Here is a 26,567-nt window from a genome sequence, read left to right as displayed (position 1 = left end):
ATGTAATCCTCTAAAGAGCAGTTTTTTGGGAGTTTTTGTGTAATTTATTTATTGATAATTTTACGGATTTACTTGGGGTCGGTGTGTGTACATTTAATTAAGTTTTGTTTGTGATATTTTCGGTTCGTTTAGGACCGGTGATGTGGTTGTCAAATATGATTTTAACTTAATCCAAAATTGTATATATAGCAAAATGCGATTTTTTAAATTAAGGCCGACCAGAAAGTGAGCGTTAAACTAATAATGGTGTACAGTCACCTGCATTAATAACTGCCACAGCGAAGCGTGCGCAAGTATCTGAGACGTCCTAGCGGCCCTATAAATAGTCGTATCACATGTTTATACACGCTCTGTTGTGTCAGATATCGGTGCTGGTGACTGTACCAATCTGACAAATCCTTATATCCCATCTCAACGGTGTTGCTTTAGCCGGCCACAGACTCACTGGTTCTGTTCTGTTCTACCAAGAATCGAATAGAAAATAAAAGAAAACGGACTGGCAAAATGCGATAGAATAATTTAAATACAAGTTTTCTTCTATTCTTTTAAATTTTTTGACGAATGGCCGAGTTAGAGCTGACTCGAAGCTTAATGGCAGATATTGTATGAATAATACGATGCTTGTTCTCGGTCTTGATGTTTAATATGTATTTAAGTATGTATTTATCTATATAAATGTTATCCGTGCCTAGTGTCCATAGTACAAATTGCTTAGTTTGGGATAAATTGGTGTCAAGTGTCCCATGACATTTATTTATTTACATTTTTTAAATTGTGACGAAATTCATTGAGACGTTGCTTACTGTGAGAACATGTAAACGAAAAAATGTATTCCAGAAATTGTTCGATAAAACGTGGTTAAATAAAATACAGCAACTTGAGGATTTTTTACTGGTAGGATATCTGAACTGGGATATTGTGAAATAATTAAAACACCCTCGAGTACTTGTATATTTAATTTATTGAATACGGTAGAAATGCTTCGTAGTAATTAATGGAAAACAAATAACGAACAGACGGATCTAGGAACATATACCTACCGCGAAACACCGAGTAGCACTTTTAATATTAAAAAAAGGAACTTTTATAAAATTTAATTAAAATGCCAGTGGGCCACAGCCCCAATATAAACGCCTGGCTGTTTAAAAAAACAAAACGTCAAATGTCCCGCCAAAACAATCTTGCCATCGACTCGTTTTATCGGCAAGAATGTTTTTAAACGTTTATGTATTATTCTTTTTATTTTCTTCGTTTTACTAATTAAGTGCTACTCGTTGTCCACGGCAAAAGATTTGGCTTTCTCCTAAAGCCGGAATATAATTCTCTTTTATACTTAAAATAGACGTAATTTGACCAATGCGAATGAGACGTCATTTAATTATTTATTAAGAGAATAAAGAAGTGTTTTTGGCTGCCAGTATTTTTACTCTTTCGGTTTTCTAACGTTGGTATCTCTGGAACAGGTAACAAATTTGTATTTATTGTAGTCTACTAACATTTCATTTAACTTAAATTTAATTTTAAATGATTATTAATTATGTGAATTCTGAGGTAGCTTTGGTTTTTCGGTCGTCGTCTCCACATTGGTTAAATACGTGAAATAATTTGACTAGAAATAACTTCATAACTTGAAAAATCATGACCCGCATTTTTGGTACAGTCGCACTTAATTTAAAAATAAGGAACTTTTTGTACACGTATAAATGCAAATGACTAGAAATAAATTTAATTCTAATATTTGGAATATAAAAGTTTGGAATGTTTGACAAGACTAAAAAGGAACTATGATTTTCATATATCTTAGTACTACTTTAGAAAAAAAAGATCTGTAATATAAATATAAAAATGTTTATCAGTATTGGTAAATCTCAATATTATATTCGGTCCAATACAGAACAAATTAAAAATACAAAATAAATAATACTGAATACAAGATAATCTTCTGTACAAAAAATAACGTAAATTAAGTACCTCCATTTTATCAAAACTTATAGGTTCAGATTCAAATTGAGCAATGAAACAAAACGCCAAGTATCTCTGCCCTTCTCACACCTATAGAAAAAGACAGAGAGTATAATTCATGGCTCCAATTCTTTGCTTAATTTGAAATAATATAAGCTGCAGATTAAAAATCAATTCCATGTGTTTTTCCAAAACATAGTTAATGTATTTATCTTTTAATTTAATCAGCTTATACTCGCCATACCTGTGCATAACACTATTATGACTGCCAAACCTACAGATCCATAATATTAGATATATTACAGCAAGTCTTTAATCTGTTAAGCACATGTATGGCTCCAGTAATTTATAAAACCAAAGTGGATGGCAGCACTTTCACATAAAGACACGTAAATATCATTCCTAATGTCAAAAGATTCGCCATTTTGGGTTTTCGACGCTCTGATTCAGGTTGCGTTAATTTTGTTATGGATTTTAGTAAAATAAAAATATTTTTAAATAGTGACACGGTACAACAGAGCCCAATTTCATGAAGTAATACAATAGTTTCGCTCTTGGAGACGTTATCAGCTTTTTAAACACTCCATTATTAGAATTGTTGTCTGAATAAACTTCGCCTGTATACAATGATTTAATTTAATTCCTCTAAGTGCTGTTAATAATGTGATTATTAATAACATTTCTTCATAAGTATTTTATAAGTTTTTGTACGTTAACCTAGTTCTCTATTTTTTCAAGTTTTTGTTTGAAGCGATGTTTTTAAAATAAATAATTTAATAAATTGTTTTTAGGTTGAATGTTGGACTATTATGTAACCCTATCAATCCCTCGCACCATTGATGTAAACTGAAGTGATAACTTAAAGTTTCAGCAAATTTTGTATATAAAATAGTTCACTGTATGTAAAACTTAATGAAATGGGCCCCTGTATTTGAAATAACTCAAAAAACAATGGAAGTACCACACAAAAAAATACGACATATCACAACAACTCGTGCGACTGTACACACCAGTTTACAAGCATTGCACCTGAGTGTACTTCCTATTTCCTATCGTGTAAACCCCACCTATACTTATCATAGTTATCATTAATTTGTACTGTTTTTTTTAAACACCGATATTTTACGTTTATTTTTGTACTATTGATTTTGAATTGGTCTGTTTCCACTAGGTACAACGCAGCAGGGAAATCATTCTGAACACAATTTTCTTTTATACATCATTTTTACTACATCCAATGACGGCGACATGGAACGAACCCAAAATTCCAAGTAATAAAAACCACATTTGCAAAGTTATGCGTGCCGACGGACGAAATTGGAACTACGAGTAATTTAAATCAGGCAGTTAATTGATGTAAGTAAAATTAGTTTTCATTCAAATAGATAATAGATTAACGCGTTTAAGTATAGTTATATTAACTGTCGTCTGTATCGTTTTACTTTATAATACGATAATTTAACTTGAAAGTTATACATGTTTTTGAAATTTAAACTGCGTCATGAGCTGTAAAGTTTACAAAAGTCTCTTCAGTGCCCGACCTCTTGGTGTAATTCAAACACATGGTATTTGTATAATGCATAAAAATAGATATTAAACCACAACCTTATACTTTTCTACTTTGACTTTACTGTGCTTTTTTGACTGTAGTTCATTAATATCCTCCGAAAAGTAACACCTAAATCAATATAATAATTAGATAGTAGCACTGTCTTAGATATATAACGGAAAATTCAATTGCCTGCCAACGATTTAAAAGCGTCTGTTTCTTAACTTGACACCTTAAGGTAGACGCTAGCGCCACTGTCGTCGGCAAACACAAGTTTGCATCGTTCAATAGGAATGGTGGGTACGTCTCGGGTCACCGTCATGCGTACATATTTTATTAATTTTGTTATTATTTAAAACTTTATTAATAATATAATTTGTTGTAACGCGCGGGGGTGTTTCGGCTTCGTGCGGGGGGGGTAATTTGGCTTTGGGAAGACTGTTAGGAAGTAAGACTATTAGGACTTTACCGACTACGATGAATATGTTCAAAATGGAAAGTAGTTTTCTGTGATAGACTAGTTGGCATTAGTATTGTGAGGTATTTTTGACAACTTTGACGTTTGTGTCACGTATGTAGTTGGTTGAACAACTTCTTCTTCTTCTCTTTTAAAATATGGCTTTTCTGTCCTAATTAATAGGACAATTTCGCCAGTGTCAAGTTAAACTCTCTTTGAGAGGCACGTTGTACGGTGATTGTAGTTTTTGCAACTTGATAGTAAAATTCCAGAAACCACGTGGAGACCACTTGCGCATTAAAAAATGTTAGACACGAGAGCAATATAGGATTTTGGGATCACTGTTCACTGTTAAGGTTAATCGCCGCATAAAACACTATCAAAATTATACTTCAACTAGCCAAAGAAACAGAAATAGCAAAATTAGATATTGTCTACATCCGCCATCTTCGAATGCTACAAATCGAATCCCTGGTTGAACAACTAAATGTGCCAAGTGTGAAACGTCAAACTGGCTTCTTGGTACTAACGCCATCTAGTGGTTATGTCACCTGTCAAGAAACCCTTATTAATTTGTCTAAGTCTCAAATTTGGAACCACATTGGATTGAACAATGGTTTTATTGCATCGTTCTACTGTATTGAAATAAGGTGAGTTTGTTGAAGTAAGTGACTTGCTTACAGTACCTATTAAAAATACACTTTCTGATTATAAATCTGATGTTGAGGTGTAAATACTTTAAAAGGGAATATAATACCATTTCATACTAACAACGCCAGTGGTTTGATATACATAGTTATTCACATACTGAAATCAATGTAACTTATTAAGATGACATAGTAGATCGTAGTCGGATTCGAGGGTAGAGTTGTGTTCCTTTAAAAAAACTTGTTTTTTTATTTGTTTCAGTTTTTTTTTGTAAAAAGTATTGTGTCAAGCGTGACCCTGCCAACAAGTATATAATAGGGCTGCGCTTGCCCCGTCCGCAGCCGACGCACCCACGTCCTCTAGTTTTACTATAAATTAACTTACGTAGTTACATAGGAACTTTCTTTAGAAGCTGCATGGTTTGTACAAGCTAACCCCACACTGATCTACCGAATAAACGAATCTGTCACTTTTACCCATCAAATAAGTCTTGTTTATCTCAAGATCGTAACATTGATGACCGTCCTGCACACCCCTAGCGCGCTCGCGGTACAATTATTGTCACTTGCTTTTTTAATTTACCAACAAATCGTATGGGAAGCTGCTCAGGGTTGTCACATTTGGAAATTCGGGACTTTTTTCAGAATTCGCTAGGGATGTGCAGGATGCGAAACTGCAGTAACATATTATGTTATCGATTACAATACAAATAAGTGTAAATATAGGGCGGCCGACGCGAGCGGGGGGCTCCGCCCCCCGCGAAACAATGACCCGTAGTGCCGCGGCACGCAACGAACGTCGGCCCCCCTCACCACGTATCTAATCAAATTTAATACTAAAATTACGTTTAATGTTGATCACTGCCCAATAGTACGTATCTTTGTGCTTTAAGTCACTCTTAGACAACAATAATAGTATCAAGCTAACAGCCGGCTCCGTCCGGGTAACGTAGTAACTACTTTGTACTTCGGTAACTCCAAAATATAATTTATACAACAACAGCTAATATAAAACCTAACGTGAGGTAGAGCGGTTATAGTCGTAGCACGCGGCGGGCGAGGCGCATCCCGCCCGGCGACCGGAGCGCGCCGGACGCGCCGGCGCCGGCCGCCGGACCGCGCCCAGTGATCAACATCACACTCTGTACTACGACGCTATCGTGAGCACGTACTCACAGATAAATACATTTAAATAATAATTACGCCTAGGGTGTATTTCTTCTCCCGATCGAAATTAACGTTTCAAAAACTCGTCTCGGATCGACCCAAAGGAACATCGAGGAGATAATAATAAATAATTAAATATATAAGCGGCAACGTTTCATATATCACCCGTTCAATATAATTCTCAATATATGAAGTTAGACTCTGTCAAAACGAGCCGGCCGTCGCGGTGTGGCGCGCAGGCGCGGCCGGCAGCTTCTCCCAATTATAATTACGTCAATATTTTTCAGCAATCGCTTGAAGGCACACAGCGTTAAATGTAGTCAGTAGAGTTCAGCGATCGGTGCGCGACCGCGGCGGTGTAGTCTCGGCGCGGGCGGGGCGCGGCGCGGCGCGGCGTTAGGCGGGCGTGAGCGTGAGCGTGACGGTGGCACGGCGCGTGGCGCGCCGGCGCACCGGCAGGAACACCAGCGCCGGCACCAGGCTCAGCGCGCCGCCCGCCTCCTCCACCACGAACGGCTGCATCGTGAGCGGCGCGCGCGGCGCCCGCGGCACCGCCAGCAGCGCGCCGGCGCCCGAGTGCGCCGCGCGGAGGTGCGCCTCCAGCGCCGCGAAGCCCTCCGCGCGGAACTCGCAGCGCGAGCACGAGTACACCTCCTCGCCGCCCTCCGCCGGCTCCTCCGGCTCGCCCGGCTCGCTCGGCGCGCGCGGCTCCGCCTCCGCCTCGCCGCCCCCCGCCTCGCCCGCCGCCTGCGCCACGTGCGCGCGCTCGTGCGCGAACAGGAACGCGAGCACGTCCGTCGTGAACGGGCAGTACGAGCAGGCGTAGGGCTTGTCGCGCGCCAGCAGGTCCAGCGGGCGCGGCGGCGGCGGCGGCGGCCGCGCGGGCGGCGCGTGCTCGGCCAGCAGGTGGGCGCGGAGGGCGCGCGGCCCGCGGAAGCGGCGCGCGCACAGCGGGCACGGCTCGGCGGGCGCGGCCTGCGCCGGCGCGGGCGGCGCGGGGATGCCGTGCGTGTTGTGCTTGTGCACGCGCAGGAAGTACTTGCTGCAGAGCTCCTTGTGGCAGATGTCGCAGGTGACGCCGCCGAGCTGCGTGCCGCTCTCCAGCGAGATGCCGTGCATGCGCTGCATGTGCGTGCGCATGAAGTACTTGTTGCAGAGCTCCTTGTTGCAGATCTCGCAGAAGCTGGAGCCGGAGGAGGAGGCGCGGCGCTCGTCGGGCGCGGGCGGCGACGCGGACGGCGCGCGCGGCGCGGGGGAGCCCTCCTGCTCCAGCCGCTCGGCCGCCAGCTCGTTCAGCTGCGAGATCATGGTCTGCAGCTTGCGCAGCTCCTCGCTGGCGCTGGCCGGGGAACCCCCGCGTTCCTCCACGATCAGGTTGAGCGGGCTGGTCTGTCCGTCGTGCAGCGCCTCCAGCTCGTCCTCGCACTCGCGCTTGACTTCCGCGAGCTCGTCGTCGAGCGGCGGCGGCAGCGAGAGCGCGCGCGGCGGCGTCTCGGGTGGCGGCGCGGGCGGCGCGGGCGGCGTGCTGAGCGGCGCGGCCAGCGGCGTGCCCGGCGCGCCCAGGTGCAGCATGGGCGGCGTCAGTGACTGCGGCGAGCGCTCCGCGGGCGACCGGTGCATGGGTACCCCGTGCCGCCGCTCCCGGTGCGTCCGCAGAAAGTATTTGTTGCAGTACTCCTTGCAGCATATCTCGCAGAACGCTTCCGGGTTGACGACGCCGAGGCGGCGCAGCGCGTCGGGCTGGAAGCCCGCATCGCGCGCGCGTCTCGCGGAGTCAGGAGACAGGCGGCGCGGAGTGCCGTTCGATTCCTCGTCGGAGGCGCGCCGCGGCGGCGACGGCTGGGGCAGCGGCTGCGGTTGGGGCTCGCCGCCGTCGTAGATCCCGTGTTTATTCGCGCGATGGGTCTTCAGGAAGTATTTGTTGCAGAACTCCTTGCAGCACAGGTCGCAGTAGGCTTCGGGGTTGAAGATGCGCGGGGGGTCGTGGCGCGGGAGGAGGCGGAAGGCGGCGAGGGGGTCGAAGGCGGGGAGGGAGAGCTCCCCGAAGGCGAGGGCGCTCTTGTAGATGTCCTGCATCTTGGCGTGGAGGTCGAGCGGCGGGGGCAGCGGCTGCGGCGCGCGCGTCGGCGCGGCCTGTTTGCGCCGCTTGCGCCCGGGGCTGCCGCCGCCTTCGAGGTCCAGCTCGCGCTTGACCGCCGGCGCGACCGACATCGCGTCACCGCCGCATCTGGAAAATGCATAAAGACAAGGTTAATAACGCACGCACGCTCTGATCTGATCACCTGGTGCTCCCAAAGGAAGATCAGCCCTTTTAGCATAACTGGCATGCAGTTTGCTTACATTTGGGACAATTTCGTATTGTGTGTACTCGTATTTTATTTAATTTTTTCATGTAATTTTTATATTTTCCTAGTATTATATGTTTTTTATTGTGTACGTATATAGTATTTATACGTATGTTATTCTCTAAATACGTGTGTTTTCTGTACTTCTTACTATGTGTCGGTATTCAGTAAAAAGTTATGGTATTGAAGATAATTTTGTGTAAGGTTTATTTTTGTGGCAAAAAATGAATTCTCTCTTTATATTGTCGTTAATAAAGGTCCATCGAAATACCCTTACAGGTGTTCAGTCAAACTAAACTAACTCTCTGCTGAAATATTTGGAATTACTTTTAATATGTATTTAACTACTAAATACTTAATGTTTACCTACTATACTATATAACTATACTATCTATTCACTAAAAATTATGGTATTAAATAATTTTGTGTATTATTTTTGGTGCAAAAAATGAATTCTCCTTTTTATTGTGTTAATAAAGGTCCATCGAAATACCCTTACAGGTTTTTAGTTCAAACTAAACTAACTCTCTGCTGAAATATTTGGAATTACTTTTAAACTTATATAACATACGTTTACTACTTAATTTAATTACCTACTATACATATATAACTATACTCTCTGAGTGTCTGTCTATCAGTTACTTCTTCATACTTAAACCGCTGAACCGATGCAATTCGGTATAGAGATAGTTGAAGACCCTGTGGAAAGGCATAGAATAGCTCCAAGAAAATAGCACAGTTCCCGCGGGATAGCAATATACGACAAATACAAATTTAGATGGCCTAGTGGTTAGAGAACCTGACTACGAAGCTTGAGGTCCCGGGTTCGATTCCCGTGTCGGGGCAGATATTTGTATGAAAATACGAATGCTTGTTCTCAGGTCTTGGGTGTTTAATATGTATTTAAGTATGTATCTATATTTATAATTATATTTATCCGTATAGTACCCATAACACAAGCTTTGCTAAGCTTAATTTGGGACTAAGTCAATTGGTGTGAATTGTCCCGTGATATTTATTATTTATTTATAAATAAATACATAAAAATGCGATAAATTATTACATTAATTAGTTTTAGAATATATTAGAATAATTTAACAAAATGACATGTAATAATGATATTACCAATAAACGAGTATGAGTATGATTATGAGTACGAATTCTTCGCAGACAGAGTCACGGAGGAAAGCTATTCTTGTCACTGCATCAATTGATGTATACCTTTATTTTCGGATTATGATAAGAACCTAATCGAGTATTGTTGTTTAAAGAAATAAGCAATACATAAAGATCTAAATACTTTGTGTAAACACACTCTCCTTATATTACGACTTCAAAGAAATCATGTTTACAATATTAATATACGAAAGTATCTTACGGCTTATGTTATTCAATTACAATTTCTATTATTTTTCCAGATCACAGGAAATAAGTATTTAAAAGAAGGCGAACTGTATTTTTAGTTTCTTCTATAAATAAATATCATGGGACACTTGACACCAATTGACCTATATAGTCTCAAACTGAGCAATGCTTGTACTATGGACACTAGGCAACGGATAGACATACTTATATAGATAAATACAATACATACTTAAATCCAAGACCCGAAAACAAACATTCGTATTATTCATACAAATATCGGCCCCGGCCGGGAATCGAACCCGGGACCTCACGCTTCGTAGTCAGGTTCTCTAACCACTTAGCCATCCGGTCCTCAATATGAATATGATCACTTATTTCTTAAATAACATTAAAATAAAAATCTTATAGCTTTAAATCACTACAGTAACTTCTTTATTTGTTTTGTTTAGCGTTTATTTGTTTTGTGGTGTAAAATCCTAATTGTTTATTGATAAATATTTAATCATTGTTGCCGCGATTTCAAACTCTTACTTAATAATTATCATCTGAAACGACAACAACTATCATCGTGCGAAAGGAAAATTACATGGTCCCTACTTCGAAAAATTGACCCTTGAATTAATGTTCATAAAGTTCATTTAAAATATATATACATATATCTATCGATTTTGATATATCAGCATTTTCAAAGTAGTGATAACATAGAATCTAATATGCTTTAGCTAGGGATGTCATAGATAAAAATATACGAAATATCGATGGTTTAGAAGACAAATATGCTAAATGCTAGTTTTTTTTTATTTTGACAAGAGCAAACAGAAGAGCATGTTTATTTGGACATTTGGCATTCAATTGTTAAAAAAGTCAAAATTTTGCACTTAGCACATTTGTCTTCTAGACTGGACTATCGATTTGTATAAGTAGATACGACCCTACAATTTTTCCAACTAGACTCCAATAGGAAACTCACCTATCGTTCCTCAAATCAATATCTTCCTTCATCTGTCACCAAACTTCAAACTAGTCCTTAACATCATATCACATTCACAATTCCATACTATACAATTCCGAAAAAAAACACTGTCAACTTACGCTACGCCATTAGCAAATAAAAAAAAACTAAAAGAACACATTCGAAAAACAATTGACGTTCATTCAAATTTAACGTCTTCGATTATCAATGGACAGTCGGAACGTATTCGAAATTCGAACAGCACGCGATGCGCGTGCGATCAAAACTGGTGTTTTAAGTAAAAACGCGTGCGGCGTATTATTTCTTTTTTTTTTGTAGAAAATGGCAAAAATGTACCCCACCAGGGTGTGAACCCCTAGTTGTGTTTCTGAGGGGCTCGGCCGGTGCATTATGGTTGCGAGGGGCTTACATGGAGATGGTGATAAAGGACTATAGGGGTTTCTTGTGGATTTTACGAATATTATTTATGCTATGCACAGAAGTAGAGATTTCGACATAAGTTTTCGTACTCATATCTTATTTTGAATGGGTCTTTTATTTTTCGCCAAATTTTTTTCTCAAATGATTCATTTCCAACTGTTTCATTTGAATGAACGATTTTTTTAAAGTAAGTACTTCATCTACTTCATGATTGTTATTCTATTGTTATAGTTACCTATACAGCGTGTAAACGAAGATTTAAGTGCTGTGAACCGATATCAAAACAAATTTTTAATTTAGAATTAACTACCAAAGCGTAATTATTTTTTTAAATATTTTCGAACAGCAATGTAATACGTACAATAATTTGATACGAGAGAGAAGCGTTCTGTGACAGCTGTCACGTCACCAAGTGTGACGTTTTGAACAAAAACAAAGTAGTATCACGTAGTGATACATTGCGTGCTTATTCATTTTATAAGGAAAATAATATTTCAAATGTTTTTACTAATACATAATAAAATGTGATAATTAGGGCCTTCACTAATTACCCTTAAGGTTTGAGGTAGTATCAAAAATACACGCTGTATAAATTATAATAATAGGTTGAATCACTGAACTTCTATGAAATTCTATTGTATTAAGAATACAGGTGAATAATATCATGTTATTATATTGAATGGTAATTTTGAAATTTTACTTTCGATCATCGTGACCCCGTAAGAATATCGGAGCAAATTGTAAGCTATGTTATGTAATATTCACGAAATTCAACTATCCGTCCAAAATCGTCCACCCCTTTGAGGCATTTTGACAGGAAAATGCATAACACATACACCCATTAAAAACGTTTGCAGCTATTATTAGTAGGATAATATTAGTCTCTGAAAGTTTTGAACCCATTCATATCTAGGAACACACATGGACCATATCACCCAGTTTTTAATGTGTCAAATTTTTTTAGTTGTGCTAAATCGAATCCAAAAAAAAATATATTCCAAAAAACTTTTTTTAATCTGAAAATGCAACTGGAACCCAGCGCCATACAAACCACCCCTACATCAAACAAAGACCGTAGCTTTCCGAAATTTTGGAAACACTATCAGAAGGGCGGCACTGAGTACATACACCCATCGCCCTTACACCCGCGCCCTCTCGCTCTCGCCTTAATGATTATGATGAATCGCCGACCAATAAACTTCATGTAACATAACAGTAACCGTACTTTTGTTGTCATAAATTTCTTTTTTTTAAAGATGCGAAGTTTGTTGCAAAGTATTATTGGGTATAAACAACGGGGATTTTATGATTCTGTGCAAAGTGAAAAGTTTTATATTAAAATGTTGGAGCGAGTATAATTACATGGAGGAGCGCTGTGGCGGATTTTTTGTAGGTATTTGGTTTTTTTCGGGAACCAAGTTGATGCGTGAAAGTTCAGCGCGTTATTTTGTCTATGGTACTGAGATATACCATTTAATTATGTTCTGTACCCACGCTTTTTGTTTGTCTGTGTTTTACCCCCGACGCAAAAGTTAGTAGGTTATAAGTTCGACCGCTATGCGTCTGTCTGTGGCACCGTAGCTCTTAAATGAGTGGACCGATTAGAATGCGGTTTTTTATTTGAAAGCAGGTTTTCTAGATGGTTCTTAGACATGTTTCATTAAAAGCGGTTCAGCCGTTTTTGAGATATTGAACTTTGAAGATACAGAGTCGGGGCTTTTAACTCTTATATTCAGATAGATGATTAGATCATTACTAAAATGACTTGAAATACTATTTAATTAATTAAACTGATTAATATGGAATTTTTGGAGCCGCCTTAAAGACATTTTGAAACATTTTATTAATAATTTTCATGAGTTTGGGCTAACAAAATGTCTAACTTGTCTAAAGAAGACTAGCTCCAAAACCTGTGTGACAGTTGACAGAGAGACAGACGCTAGACGCCTGAATGACAGCAATAGGGCTCCGTTTGAACCCTTAAGGTACGGAACCATAAAAATGATAACCCTGTTCATCTTTACTTTTATTTTTTTAACAATTACTTGTAAAGAAGTTCACTATTTCATTAAATAATAAAGTACTTCAAGCAATACTTAAAGATTTATTTTACCTACTAAGTAATGTAACTTCAAAAACAATTAAATAAGAATAAACGAGGAAAACTAGTGATTTACGTAAACAACTTGTGTTCTTAGAAATTAGGATTTCAGTATTACTTTATTTTGATTAATAACAAGTCTGTTCGCATATTATTATTATGAATTTATGAATCGTTGAACCGATTAGATACTTCTGTTTCGTTTCGTATGGTTTTTCATTTTATTTGATAATCCTACACATAACTTACTAGCCGTAACGGAGCGACGGATCGACGTGATTTTTGGCATAGAGATAGTTTATGGGTCCGAGAGTGACATAGGTTACTTTTTATCCCTGAAAAATGCACAGTTCCCGAGGGAACAGCGCGCGATAACGAATACCACGCGGGTGGAGTCGCGGGCAAAAGCTAGTAAGTAGATAAATATAACTTCTGTTTTATATAATTTTCTATTTAAAAAATCAGCAAAATTTTGTATTTTATATAATTTTTAAGTAGTTTTTTGTCGGAAATGCTTTTAGACTAGCTTTCGATTTAAAAGACACTGCACCAAAATCCGTTTAAGAGCTATGCCTGAGACAGACACACACAGACAAGTCTAACTTATACCACCCTTTGCGTCGGGGGTTAAAAAAATATTTATTTATATGAGTTTTACGGTACGGAACCCTAAGTAACAAAACTTATTGATCTTGTATTTAAAAATGTATAATTCCTTTTACGTATTCTTTAACAGACTGTTTGCCCTATCCTCTTTATTTCAGGGTCATTACAAAGCTCCTCGGCCGACCTTTACGCGGTTGGTTGGAGCGCTGAAAAATACAACCGGGTCACTAGAAGTACCGCGCGGGGGCAGTCCTGGGCCACAGTATAAGCCAGCGTATTGTCCACTAGCGACCCGCCCCGGTTTCGCACGGATGCAATGAGTTCTAGACTACTATTTTATTTTTGCCTCTGATTTTTTTGGTATTCCTGTAAAAATGGTTGCCTTGAAATATTCCTTACAAAATACGAAATCCTTCGAAAAATATTACTTAATTTTTACGTAATGGCTACGGAACCCTATTTCGGGACAACCCTAAACATAAAGATAAATATGTAAAGATAAAAAAGAACCTGCCCAAGCTAATACTCTTAAGCGGGATTTTTACGTTATAAATAAAATTATTAATACGTATGTCCCTTTCAACAAACTAAGTAGATCAATATTTAAAATGCGAAAGTAACTTTCCGAGTCTCAGACTATCTCCAGATTTTTTGTCCCGTAAAATTGCCAAGTTCTTGCGGGATCGCGAAGAATGAATTCTACGTTGACGACACGGGCAACAGCTATTCGTATAGTACTTACGTATGTTTCTGGGTCGTCCAAAATCAAAACTAAAACGTTCATTCTGTGAGTAGGCCGCAAAGGGTTTACATGTCACTTTTTATTAACCCCCGACGAAATTGCCTTAAGTACAAACTTTTTACTCAGCGGCACAAGATTTGGTCCAATCTACATACAAAATTACCTATTACTGCATACATTTGAGGGCCTAATTTTTTGCCGCTCAGGATAGAAAAATTGAAAACCTCCGATATTGTCATTTTAAAGCTAATATCTCCAAAATACCTGAACCAATTTTTATCAAACATAGCTAAAAACCATCGCAAGAAAACGAACTTTTACGTGAAAAAACCCGGATTAAATTCGGTCCATCCGTTTGAGAGCTACGGTGCCACACACAGCCACACAGGTATTGACGTCAAACCTAAAATACACCTGTTTTTGCGGCGAAAAATCAAAACAATATTTATTTTGTTAGAAGGTTGCAAAGGGATCTTTTACATGTCACTGTTTTAAACTACCATCACTTTCGGAAAGACCATCATAGCCAAGAATGCGCCGCAAGAAACTCGTCCAATGCCCTACTTATCGGACGTAACAAAATCCGACAGCCAATAATCCAAGTCCATTACAATTATCAAAATATTTGCCCAAACCTCAAAGTCGCACCCAGTTCGTTCAGTTTTGAAGAGGCTATGTTTTTATAGCACAGTCGTTAACTTTGAAATATCGGTCACCCACCCCTAGGAGGGGGTGGAGGGTGTTGGCAAATAAAATAAAAATAAAAGCCCGATTACGGTCGACATTTTATAATGGACGTCGAAATGACATGCGGGCGCCGGAGTGGCGCAGGGGAGGCGTAGAGTAGAAATGTCATGGTTGTTTTGGTTTTTTTGGCTGTTAGGTTAGTTTGATTGGTGTGTTATTTTGTTTTTTCTAATTTCTGCGTCGGTAAATTGAAATTGAAATGGATTTGTGATAGAATCTTAAGGTAGATACTACATACTACGTCAACGAAAGGAAAATATGCGCTTAATTTTTATATTTTAGTTAAGTACATAATATTAATAGGTATGTGTATTTGGTTGAGTAATTTCCATGATTTTTCCTATAAATGTATACTTTTTGTCAATTTCTCTCAACGGAAAGTACCATACCTTAGGTTTTGATTTCATGTTTTTTATAATTTCAACATATGCGCCTGTCCGTCCGTCCGTAGTTTAGCTAGAGACTACTTGTGATTTTAATGTGATTTTGCATGAGTATTAACTATTACATATATACGTAATGTGTTACTAGTCTATCTGTCATAATGCAATGTTCAAATAAATTAATCAATTTCAGTAAAGAGTTGTGAATAATGTTAAAGACCGAAAATTTTACCTTTCTTAAGTGAATTTAACAAAGCTTACATATTTAAAAAGATACAATACAATACCAACCTTATTAATACCAAATTATTTCGATAAATAAGAAACAAGGACCCGGCACAGATTCTAAAGAACACAACTGTGGGTTGAGTGGGTGTAAGATCGAATGTTTTTTTAATTAGTGGAGTTAAATTATAATGAGAATAAGTTCCGTGAAAGTAATAAAATTAACGACTCTGAAAGCCAGATCTGGTTTAATCGTCAGTTTATTTCACATAAGGTTTTACTAGTAGGTTGGAAAACTGTTAAATTTACTTAATAGCAGTTGAACTTTTTTTTAAGCCCCATTTAGACTATGCAAGAACTTGCATGCAAGTTTCACTACATTGCGGTATTTGTTTGATCAACTGAATTAATTGTCCCTCAATAGTCTGCGATGTAATGCAACTTGCATGCAAGTTCTTGCATGGTCTAAATGGGGCTTTATTAAGCTTGTGTTGTGTCGCACTGCTGAGCAAAAGCTTTTTTCTTCCGATTGTCTCTACTTTTGGCCAACTATAATAAGACTAAAACAAAATTAACAGAATAAATTACAATATTTTCATATTATTATGAGAGGAGGCCTGTGCCCAGCAGTGGGACGTAAATAGGCTGGGACGATGATGATGATGATGATTTTCATATTTCATTTACTTGTCTAACAAAACTTGACTGTAAAATTATTTAAATATCTTTGAAGTTTATTATGCTACTACACTACAGCGAGACAAAGTTTTCAGTACCTATAAAAATTCATGTCTTTACCTTTTGTTCTGTGTTCAGTGTTGTATCTAGAAGAACAATATAGAACGTTTCTGCTAGTTTTTGTCGGCAACTTCATCTACGCAGAAAAACTCAATGGTGAAAAATAATCAACCCACACTTAGAAAACTCAATTACTATGTTTACCAACTTTCAATATACAAACCAACTGTTTCTTGTATGTTAACTGTATCTTCGTGTTAAACAACAGTCAAAGTCTAAATAATCTTTATTCAATTTAGCTACAACAAGCACTTATGAATGTCAAAAAATTAATCACAGATTCAGGAAAACATTTTTTTAGTAAAACGCGGCACGAAAGTCAAAAAAGTTTTTTTCAAAACAGATCTAACCACAATAAAATCGCTGTTTAAAATGAAGGATCGCCAATGCAGACGGAATTATTTTCAAACATCCCTTTCTATGATATAATAGGACATATTTAAGTTTATCGATTTGTCACAGGAACTTTTTCCGAGTTAAAAATATCTGTCTGGGAAAAGTGTATCTTTCAGTAAAATTTCAATTAAATCAAAGAGATAAACTCAGAAACTTTCGCATTTCATAAAGTGAGGACACAAGTTGTTTAATTTTAGCCTAGTAAGAGATACTCGTAGATTGCTAAAGTTCTAGAATAGACTTTTTATTTTGGCCAACTTAGCTATAAACCCCAGGTTTAGATTATTAGTGGACATTAATAATGAACTAATGGCCTCCTGGCTCCGCCTTTAGCGTGACGCATTCTGATTTGAATAGCTGAGCAAATTAAATATGAAATAAACTACCAGCCTAAGTAGAACTGTTTGGTTGAACGCTGCTTTGACTGTGAGAGGCCAGATTAAAATGGTTTGTAATAATATCCATGTTAAATGTGAATTGTCTCGTGGGTAGTAAGAAATGTCTTGTTTATTTGATTAATAATATTTGGTGAATATAATTGGTAAAAGCATTCAAATTTAAAAATTCAAATTTAAATCATTTGTGCAGTAAATAGGCCGCAATGGACACTTTTACACGTCATTTTTTAATGAAAAGAATTTTTTGAAAAACTCTATGCTAGTGCAAAAAACTTGGATTTAATAATTTTCATGCAAGACAGAGACAGAACACACAAAGACATCTTAAACTTCGTTGGACTAATTTTCACAATTAGATTAGGTAATGCGTTATTTCCCAACAATAATTGAGCTAGAAACAAAAACTTTGAATCGCATTTAGCAAATTGACCTTGAATAAAGACTTACTAGTACTTACTCAAAAATTCAGACCAAAAACACATATAATATATTATAATTATGACACATCAAAAAAAATTAAACACCAAAGACAGCTCTACCCCTCCCCTAGCCATCATTTTATCGCGTATTTATTTTCAATCGGCCGGGGTGCGTTCGACTCGCGCCCCCGTCCCCCCGGGCCAGGTGGTGGATTTCAAATTTTAAAATTGACAGTGACCAACGTTTTTTTGATAAGAGTAAACATGGACAGTCGCAGCTCAGAATAATTCCTACGTCACAGATTCATAATACATATAAGTAAAAAATAAGTCGTGTTAGGGAGTTGGTGTGACTTGTTACAGTGTGGAGGCGGAGGAGCTACATGAACACACATTTGTTGTTCAGGCGTAGCTATCATAAGGTCGTGGGTGAGGTACCTATAGTTTATGAATATGTACATAGTTTGAGTGACAATGCAAAATGTAAGTAAAGTCAACAAAAGGAGTATGTAATTAAAATGAAGAAATTTTAAGTATGTGTGAAGGGAAGTTCCCTATTCGCACTGGGCCCATGTTGGAACCGCCCAAATCCTCTCATTCCGAGAGGAGGCCTGTGCCCCACAGCGAGACGTATATAGGCCGAGATGATAGTGACGAATTTAACAAACACTTCTCATACTATTTTTTCCCCTTGAACTACGTGAGTTGAGGGGCTACTACGAAATTCGAAGTTCGTATCGTACCGTCCCTCTCACTCTCGTATGAAATAATATTAGCGTAAGCGGGACGGCAAGATACAAAGTTCGAAATTTGCACTTCGTAGTATAGGGCCTGAGCTAGCATCGTCAAATCTCAACGCCGGTAGGACTATTATATTAACCCCCATTTAAACGATGCAAAAACATGCATGCGAATTGCGTTACATTGCGGACTAATGAGAGACAATGAATTCAGTTGATCAAACAAATACAGCAATGTAGTGAAACTTGCATGTAAGTTCTCGCAGTCTAAATTTGGCTTTAGGGTGTCCACGTGACGCAAGGGTCAAGAGAAGGGTCAACACCCTCGCTCAGAGTTCCTTTTACAACGCGACAAGTGTTGACGTGTAGGACAATGTAAGTAGCCAGGGATCTTGTCGGTTTCAATGTGAATGAAGCGTCGATCGCTAACATCGAAGAAGTGGAAAATAAGTGATCTAATCCTTCTAATATTGGTGCCTTTTTGAGCTGCCCTGCCCTCCTAGGGCAGTCATCATCATCATTAATGAGCTTAGCTCTTGTCGGTGGAGTAATCGCCACTCTTTTCGGTTCTCTGCCAGCGTTTTCAGCTCCTGATACGACATGACATTGACTTTTTCCTTGGCTTGATCTATAAATGACCGTCTCGGCCTTCCCCTGCCTCGCCTGCCTTCTATTCGCCCTTCCAAAATAGTTTTTATGTAACTGTCATGTCCTATCAGATGCCCCAGCATATTCCCTCTCCTATTTTCAATCGTCCTCAACAGCCGCCTTTCCTCTTCCACCAACTCTAAAACCTCCTCATCAGTTCTCCTTTCAGTCCAGCTAATCCCCTCCATTCTCCGCCAGCACCACATCTCCAACTAGGGCAGTATATATATAAAAAAAAATACTTTTGAGTTATTTAGGTATACCATGTCATTTTGCATCAGATTCAGATGGTATAAGTAGGTAACTCAAGAGTGTTTTTTAGATACCGCCTTTTACACTAAGAGGGCAGCCGTGTAAAATTTAATGAGATGTAGAGTAGATAGCTTGACCCAGACATCAAGCTATCTACTCTACATACCAAATTTCATCCAAATCCGTCCAACTGTTTTAAAGAGAAGGTGTAGACAACAAAAATTACTGTGGGAATGCTCTTCTTCTCTTTGTCCTTCCATTCAAAACAGCCGTGCAAAACTTTATGCCTCTAAGCCCAGAGGTTTTATAAGATTTTATCCCTATCCCGTGATAAAACCCTTTTTGAGGTTACCTACGCTATATGTACCATACCATCCTCACCATCCATTACAAAATTCTCTATAAGGAACTCATTTCAGAATCTATGTGTCCTCGAAAAGACACCTCCGAAACGAACAATTACGTTATCACAGGGGCTCTAATTCATAAATCGTGTATGGTTGAACGCCCGAACAATAATAATTGTGTATACCCCAGGGTCCATGTTTAGGGCCGCTACTTTAACATCCTTGTAAAATCAGGGATGCGATAGAGAAAGAATCAAGATTATGTTGTCTTTGAGTTGTACAACTTATAAGTACAGAAGCTATTAGACCCCGAGGCGATTACGAGAATTATGATACAACTAATGTCTTGAATTGATTTGTTTATATCCGTATATTTCTAATTTTTAACCCCCGACGCAAAAAGAGGGGTGTTATAAGTTTGACCGCTATGTGTGTCTGTCTGTGGCACCGTAGCTCTTAAACGGGTGGATCGATTTGAATGCGGTTTTTTTATTTGAAAGCAGGTTTTCTAGCGATGGTTCTTAGACATGTTTTATCAAAATAGGTTCAGCCGTTTTTGAGATATTGAACTTTGAAGTGACAAAGTCAGGGGTTTTTCAACGTTTTGTTGTGATTGGTTTTTGGAGTCGTTTGTATTTTTTTTAACTATGGCCCAAGCCCTCTTGTTCTGAGAGGAGGCCTGTGCCCAGCAGTGGGACGTATAAAGGCTGTGATGATAATGATGATGTATTTTTATTATTTCAACTCCAAATTTGTTACTTTTACGGGTATCCCGTGAAACCATATCGAAACCATACCATACCATATTTTCGATTATATTATGCTTAGTAGCGACATCTCTTGTCTGGGTGAGCGGTTAGTTCCGAAAGAATGTGACGTCTCTCGATGAGAGCGGAACATAGATGTCGCTAGTGCTGCTGCATAAGTAGCGTAGTAGAAATAATCAACCTGAGATATGTATGCATAGGAAAAATTCGTGTCTAGATTCCTGTCCAGCAGTGGTGTAGGGGTTATAGCACGCAGCACGGATTGCTGAAGACCTGGGTTCTATTCCCAGCGCTGGTCTCTTTTTCTGGTTTTTCTGTGCATCCATTTTCAAACTATATATTGGTTAAATCATAAGCTTTTTGAATTGATGAAGGGAAACATTATGAGCATACATGTATAAATCTGCGAAGCAATTCTATGAATTGTGTAAAGTTCTCAATCCGCGCCGGGGTCGAGTGGGAGCAGCAGCCGTGGGCAGTGGGCTACAGTTCAGGCTTTTTTATTCTGAAAGAACTTTGCCCAGCAGTGGGAGTGAAGAAGATCAGATATCACATTTTTATCAAGTCAATTGATATGACATGGCAAATATACTAGTTTTACGTTTGAAGTTCATCCTCCGTACTCACAAATGTGAATAAAAATTAATGTTAGGGCTTGTCTCAGCTAAAATGACGCGTCCCTCACTCAACTAAATCAGTTCATTATGAATTAGACAGAAAATCTTACAATAAACCGCCTGAGTGTAACGGAGAACTAATCTCTACTTTAGTAATATTGCGGGATTAACTTATAGATGATAATGATGAGCTATGTGATCTACCTTCATGACAAACTTCAAGTTGCTAGGACAACTGGAAACACCCTATAGGTTTTCCGGTTACGTCAAGATGTATGTTTTTCGAGCGTATGTAGCTTTGGTCCTCTCTGTAGCCTATAATAAATAGCAATATTTCTATAGTAATCATTAAATTGTTTTCTATCCACAGAATGACGTTAAAAAGCTACTTAACTTCCCAGCTACAGACTCAAACAGTGACCTGTTTTCGGAACTTCTGATAACGTCAATAACTGATAGGTTTTACTATATTTTTAATTTGGCTTATCATTTCCGACATTATCTTTAAACTAATGCCAGCTCCGTAGATAAAATGAAAAATGTTTTGACGTAAAATCAATACCCGGCCGCGTATGTGGATGATATACGTACGTGCGTGGATTTGGTACAGTGAAAAAACTGTAGTCTTCACTCTGTAGGTTTTCCTGTACTGTATCTTATACCTATAATATCTTTGGACGTTCTCGTTACCTACAAGAAATTATACGGTTCTATATTGTCACTACTTTGAAAGGATAAAATGTCGTATCTCAAATCAATACATCAATAAAATCGATCCTTCAAATAATGTTCATAAAGTTCACTCAGAAAAACTATAGATTTTAAGTTACGAGCTTTTTTAAAAGTAGTGACGATATGTACGAGTAGTAGCTATGAAAATGGAAAATTGCTTTTGACTTGGTTTGATTGAACTTTTACCATGCTACTTTGCTGCCAAGGCTTTTCATTTCGTACGTCATCTGGCATAATCTTGTTTGCCGAAACTCACTTAGCATAACACTTATCGTATAAACTTTTTTAACGGAATAATTACTTCGCATAAAATCCAGTTCACATAAGCGTCATATCGCATAACACTCATTTTGCATTTGGGCAGCGATATTCATCCTAGATTTCCTTCCTCTTCTCAAAAAAATTTGGAAATACTGATGACGAAGCTTGCCTACCTACGTTAAATCCAATCTGATTAGATACTCACATAGGAAAACGGTTCCCAGGCACGCAATGGCCGCGTTGTTATTTATGTCTACAGAAACGTCGGGAACGTAAGTGTTAATACGAGAACGGTTTGTCGCCAATACACGTCGCCAGAAGCACTGTCAAGTCGCCAATAGTGATTGAGATATTAAAGAGTAAGCATATGAGACGTTTAGTGTCTTTAGTTATAGTAGAGACACTACAACACATACATATACATATAACGCGACCCTTAGCACCACCTAGTCAGCAAACACAGTCAGTAAACGTATAAATATTATTTGCTATAATCTTATCGGTCCAAAACTCACTTAGTATAATATCACGTATCGCATAATTTTATTTAGCAGATTGCTTACTTCGTATAAAATGTACTTACTTTGCATAAGAGTAATTTTCTATAATTTCGCGTAACGAAGCTATCGCACTATTTTACCAAGAAAAAACTCAAACAGAAACCAATTGTTTACAGAAAAGTGGTTAGGTTAGAACTGCGATCACACAGATTGCACAGATCGCAGTTCTAACCCAACCTAATTTTCTGTTCCTAAACGTACTCACACCACAAACGGTGTAATGATATCAAGATTATGCGAAATGAGTTTCGTCCAAACACGATTATGCGATATGAGTCTCGGCGATATGATAATTATGCCAAACATAAGTAGCTAGCGCTCGAACGTTATTCATGCTTCTTCTTCGCATTATCGATTTTTCAATTTGGATACTTAAATAGTGTCTTAAATAATTAATTGATTTAGGCGTTACTCTAAGAAGATCCATATTTAATGAACTACGATATTTTTACCTTGTTTCTTTGTTACTAATTTTATTACATCTCATCGTCATCATTATATCAGTTCAGCTCCAGTTGCTTGGGTTGGAAGCGGCCTGTACCACCGTGAACCTACGGCTTTAACCAGGTCATCCGTCCATCTTGTTGGTGGGCGTCCTTTAACCAGGTCATCCGTCCATCTTGTTGGTGGGCGTCCTTTAACCAGGTCATCCGTCCATCTTGTTGGTGGGCATCCTTTAACCAGGTCATCCGTCCATCTTGTTGGTCGGCGTCCTTTAACCAGGTCTCCCGTCCATCTTGTTGGTGGGCGTCCTACGCTGCGCTTGCCGATCCGCGGTCTCCATTCGGGAATTTTTCGGCCCCATCGGCCATCTGTTCTTAGTGTTATAATTATAGGCTGCCCATTGCCACTAGAGATATGTTGTGTGGACTTAGTTGCTGGCTGCTTGATTGACTTTCTTACAAAGGGCTAGCTTGAAATTTTGCACAGAGCGTTTTATCATTTAGGCGGCTAAGGCTGGGTTTTAGGATATTCAATACCAAAGGAGGATTCCGTAGACTAAAGTTAACTGTGAGTTAAGTGCTAACCCAGGGTTAATTCGTGTCAAACTGTATGGAACTCGTAATCCAGTGTATGAAATTCCTAATTCAGGGTTAATGATTTAATTTTTTAACCTTGAGTAAGGATTTAAATAAGAACAAAGCGTATGGAAAATCAAAACCGTTGTAGCTATGGATGATAAATTTTACAGCTATATGGTTCATTGTTTTTTGAACATCAATGTTAAATGGTTGTCGAGAAGAGATCGCTTTAAAGCAAGACCGTTTATTGTCTACCCTATATTTTGTCTTTGTGTAAACATATTGTACTGATTTGTAGTGTTCAATACAGAATTATTTGTATTGTATAGAAGGGAGATAGGCGTGGCGCAATACGAGTAGTATCGGCAACGACATAAGAATCAATTTTCATGTATTCCTGCGCGTACGAATTCGCAGGCAAAAGCCAGTTCATCAAACTAAACATACAAGTAATCCCCCAACTGTTCGATCCCCAAATTGACTGAAACAAAAACTAATCGAGCCTACAACTAGAATCGTACTCCAATTCGATTCAGCAGCGAACAAAAGGCGAAATTGCCTTGAACCCGAAATAAAAGTGAAAATAGTACGCGAAATAAAATAAAATAAAATGAAATGAAAAGCCTCGCGAAGGAAATACGTCTCCACACACACGCAGAGCGTCCAATTTATAATATTGTTTTTCCTTAGGATATATTTTTTCACTAGTGTGGGGGTGGGTGGCGTCTTCCCCCCTGTTATTATTAAAGACGGAGACTCACACACTCTCGCCGAGAACCCTGTGTGATTAGATTAATATGGCTATGTTTGTATGTGGCTACGTACTCGCGTGACTTGCGAACGTTCAGGCTCTCAAGTTTTGAATTCTCATTGTGCTATTTTTAAAAGATGGCGGGGTACTGCCTTGGAAATATGACTGACGTGGAGCTGCTGAGTTGCGTAAGTTGCATAAGCTGAGTTGGGTGTTCTTTAGTGGCGTGGCACTGTTACCACTCGGTTTCTAGGTGCCTTAAATTTTTGCTATGGAAATGTCATAAAAAATGGAAAAACGCTTAATTAATCAATTAAAGTCAACGGCAAATACTTGTATGAAGTAAATCCTGACATATTGCGAAACTACGAAGTTTCCGAATATTGACAATGTGAACCATTGAAAAATAATGCTATACCTACTTACAAAAATATTATGTCGCACGCAACCAGTAAGCATTGCAGTTTTGTCTATAATTCAAATTGTTAACATTCAGTAACTTCATAGTTGTGCGAAATGTTAGGTCAGGATTCATTATAATAATTAAGTCACAAGTTTCGATGAAGCTATTTTTTTTTAAATTGAATTGAAGTCACATCGATCAAAAACATAATAATACAAGTGACGATCCCGGATTTTAGACTAATACCGGTGGGACCGTTAAATAGTTTTATTAGATTTTTTTATACTTGAATCAAAACCAGATTTCCTTGAATTAAACTGTTATTCTAAAGCTAATAGAAAGCAAGCAAGCTTTAACAAAAAACGGCCAAGAGTGAGTAGAACTCGTACATCAATGGTCCTGTTTGGGGATCATTATTTATTATGAGTGTTTCAATCGTCTTACCTTGTCACATTTTTTACGTATTGGCTGTACTTAGATTTTGGTGTCATTTTCGATTCTTTGTTAATTTCAGTACCTACTTCTAACAGATAACGGAAAAACTGCATCAAAATCTTCGGTGTGTTGCCACTATTTAGTTCTATTGACAGTACCTACTATAATAGGTTTTACCGTTTCTACAGAAAAGTCTCCACGAAAATGACTAGGAGCAAACATTCGAATAATGACTCTTGCACATTCAACAAATTTGTTTCGTGGGCCACCATAGATATTAGATTTGTTCCCATATAGTTTCTATAATCTGATGATGGAACGTTTGTCAGTTATAATCAAAGCGTTTTTTACTTTACAAAACTGTATATTTTTGACAATTGAACAAAAAAATATGAATATTCAATAAAAAAAGCTAAAAAGCTTAAAAAAGCGTGCCCGTTCCTCAGGGCTGGCTCTTTCCTCGGTCAACGTATTGGCATTGGCATACGAGGAAACGCAGCCAGCCTTATGGGCACCCTGCCCAATAGCAGCAACTTGGGTGATATTTGTAAATAGAATATAGATTTTTAGGATTAGAGTAAGTTAGTTTTAGTTCTATTTTTATTCCTTTTTGTTAATTATTTTATATATTGCGTGTTTTTTTTTTATATTCAATTGAAATTGACAAAATGTTTCAATACGTTTAGATTCAATCAATTTATTTGTTATAATTTAATTGATATTGACAAATGTTCTTGTATGTTTCAATTTCATTTCAATTGCTTCAATTTCAATTGTTAAATCTGTAAAGAGTCAAATGCGTGAGGTTGTCTATTCGGACTCCCATCTTAGGCCTCTAGGTTGGCCACGCATCTGCAATACTCCTGGTGATGCAGATGTTTATGGGCGGTGGTGATCTCTGCTCGTTTGCCATCCAGACGAATAATAAAAAAAAGCTCACCACTGGACCAAATACTACTATAGATTATTTTCTAAATATTTTTTTTTTGTTTTTGTTTTAATCTGCAATCAGTCGCCAGACTATAATCAGATGAGTTGTATGAAGAATGGCAGTATGTTAATTTAGAGACCAGTGCCTCTTGCATTACTTAAATAATGTGGTTAAGTTTTAATCTTTTAACCACACTGGCATTTTGGAGCAATCCTGAAGCTAGAGGATTGGAGTGATGGGTGAGGCAATAATAATAATAAAAAACATCTTTATTGCTACTAACTTAACCTAGACATTACAAAGAATACTTAAACTTAGGAAATTATAACAATTGACACAGTAAGGGCAATAGGTCCCAATCTCAGCATATTACCCAGGCTTAGTTACCCAGCATTGGTTTT

General features: G+C 38.4%; 1 protein-coding gene across 2 annotated transcripts in view; it reads right to left on the bottom strand.

Moving 5' to 3' along the window:
* Positions 1 to 980: 980 nt before the first annotated feature.
* The window catches only part of LOC141438690 (uncharacterized), a 78,815-nt gene continuing 53,228 nt past the window's right edge, over positions 981 to 26,567 (bottom strand). Inside the window, exons 1-2 of one of the 2 annotated variants that reach the window (XM_074102594.1) lie at positions 10,463 to 10,713; positions 981 to 8,009 (exon numbers count right to left, since the gene is read on the bottom strand). In XM_074102594.1, coding sequence (XP_073958695.1) covers positions 6,179 to 8,009; positions 10,463 to 10,494 — 1,863 coding nt within the window. In that variant the 5' untranslated portion in view covers positions 10,495 to 10,713 and the 3' untranslated portion in view covers positions 981 to 6,178. Of the gene's footprint in view, positions 8,010 to 10,462; positions 10,714 to 26,567 lie in introns of those variants that run through there. The other variant, XM_074102595.1, reaches the window with a different exon arrangement.

The sequence above is a fragment of the Choristoneura fumiferana genome, chromosome 19 (genome assembly GCF_025370935.1).
Source record: "Choristoneura fumiferana chromosome 19, NRCan_CFum_1, whole genome shotgun sequence".
NCBI classification, from domain to species: Eukaryota; Metazoa; Arthropoda; class Insecta; order Lepidoptera; family Tortricidae; genus Choristoneura; species Choristoneura fumiferana.
The sequence above is the reverse complement of the archived record's forward strand: the minus strand, read 5'-3'. Positions and strand labels throughout refer to the sequence as shown.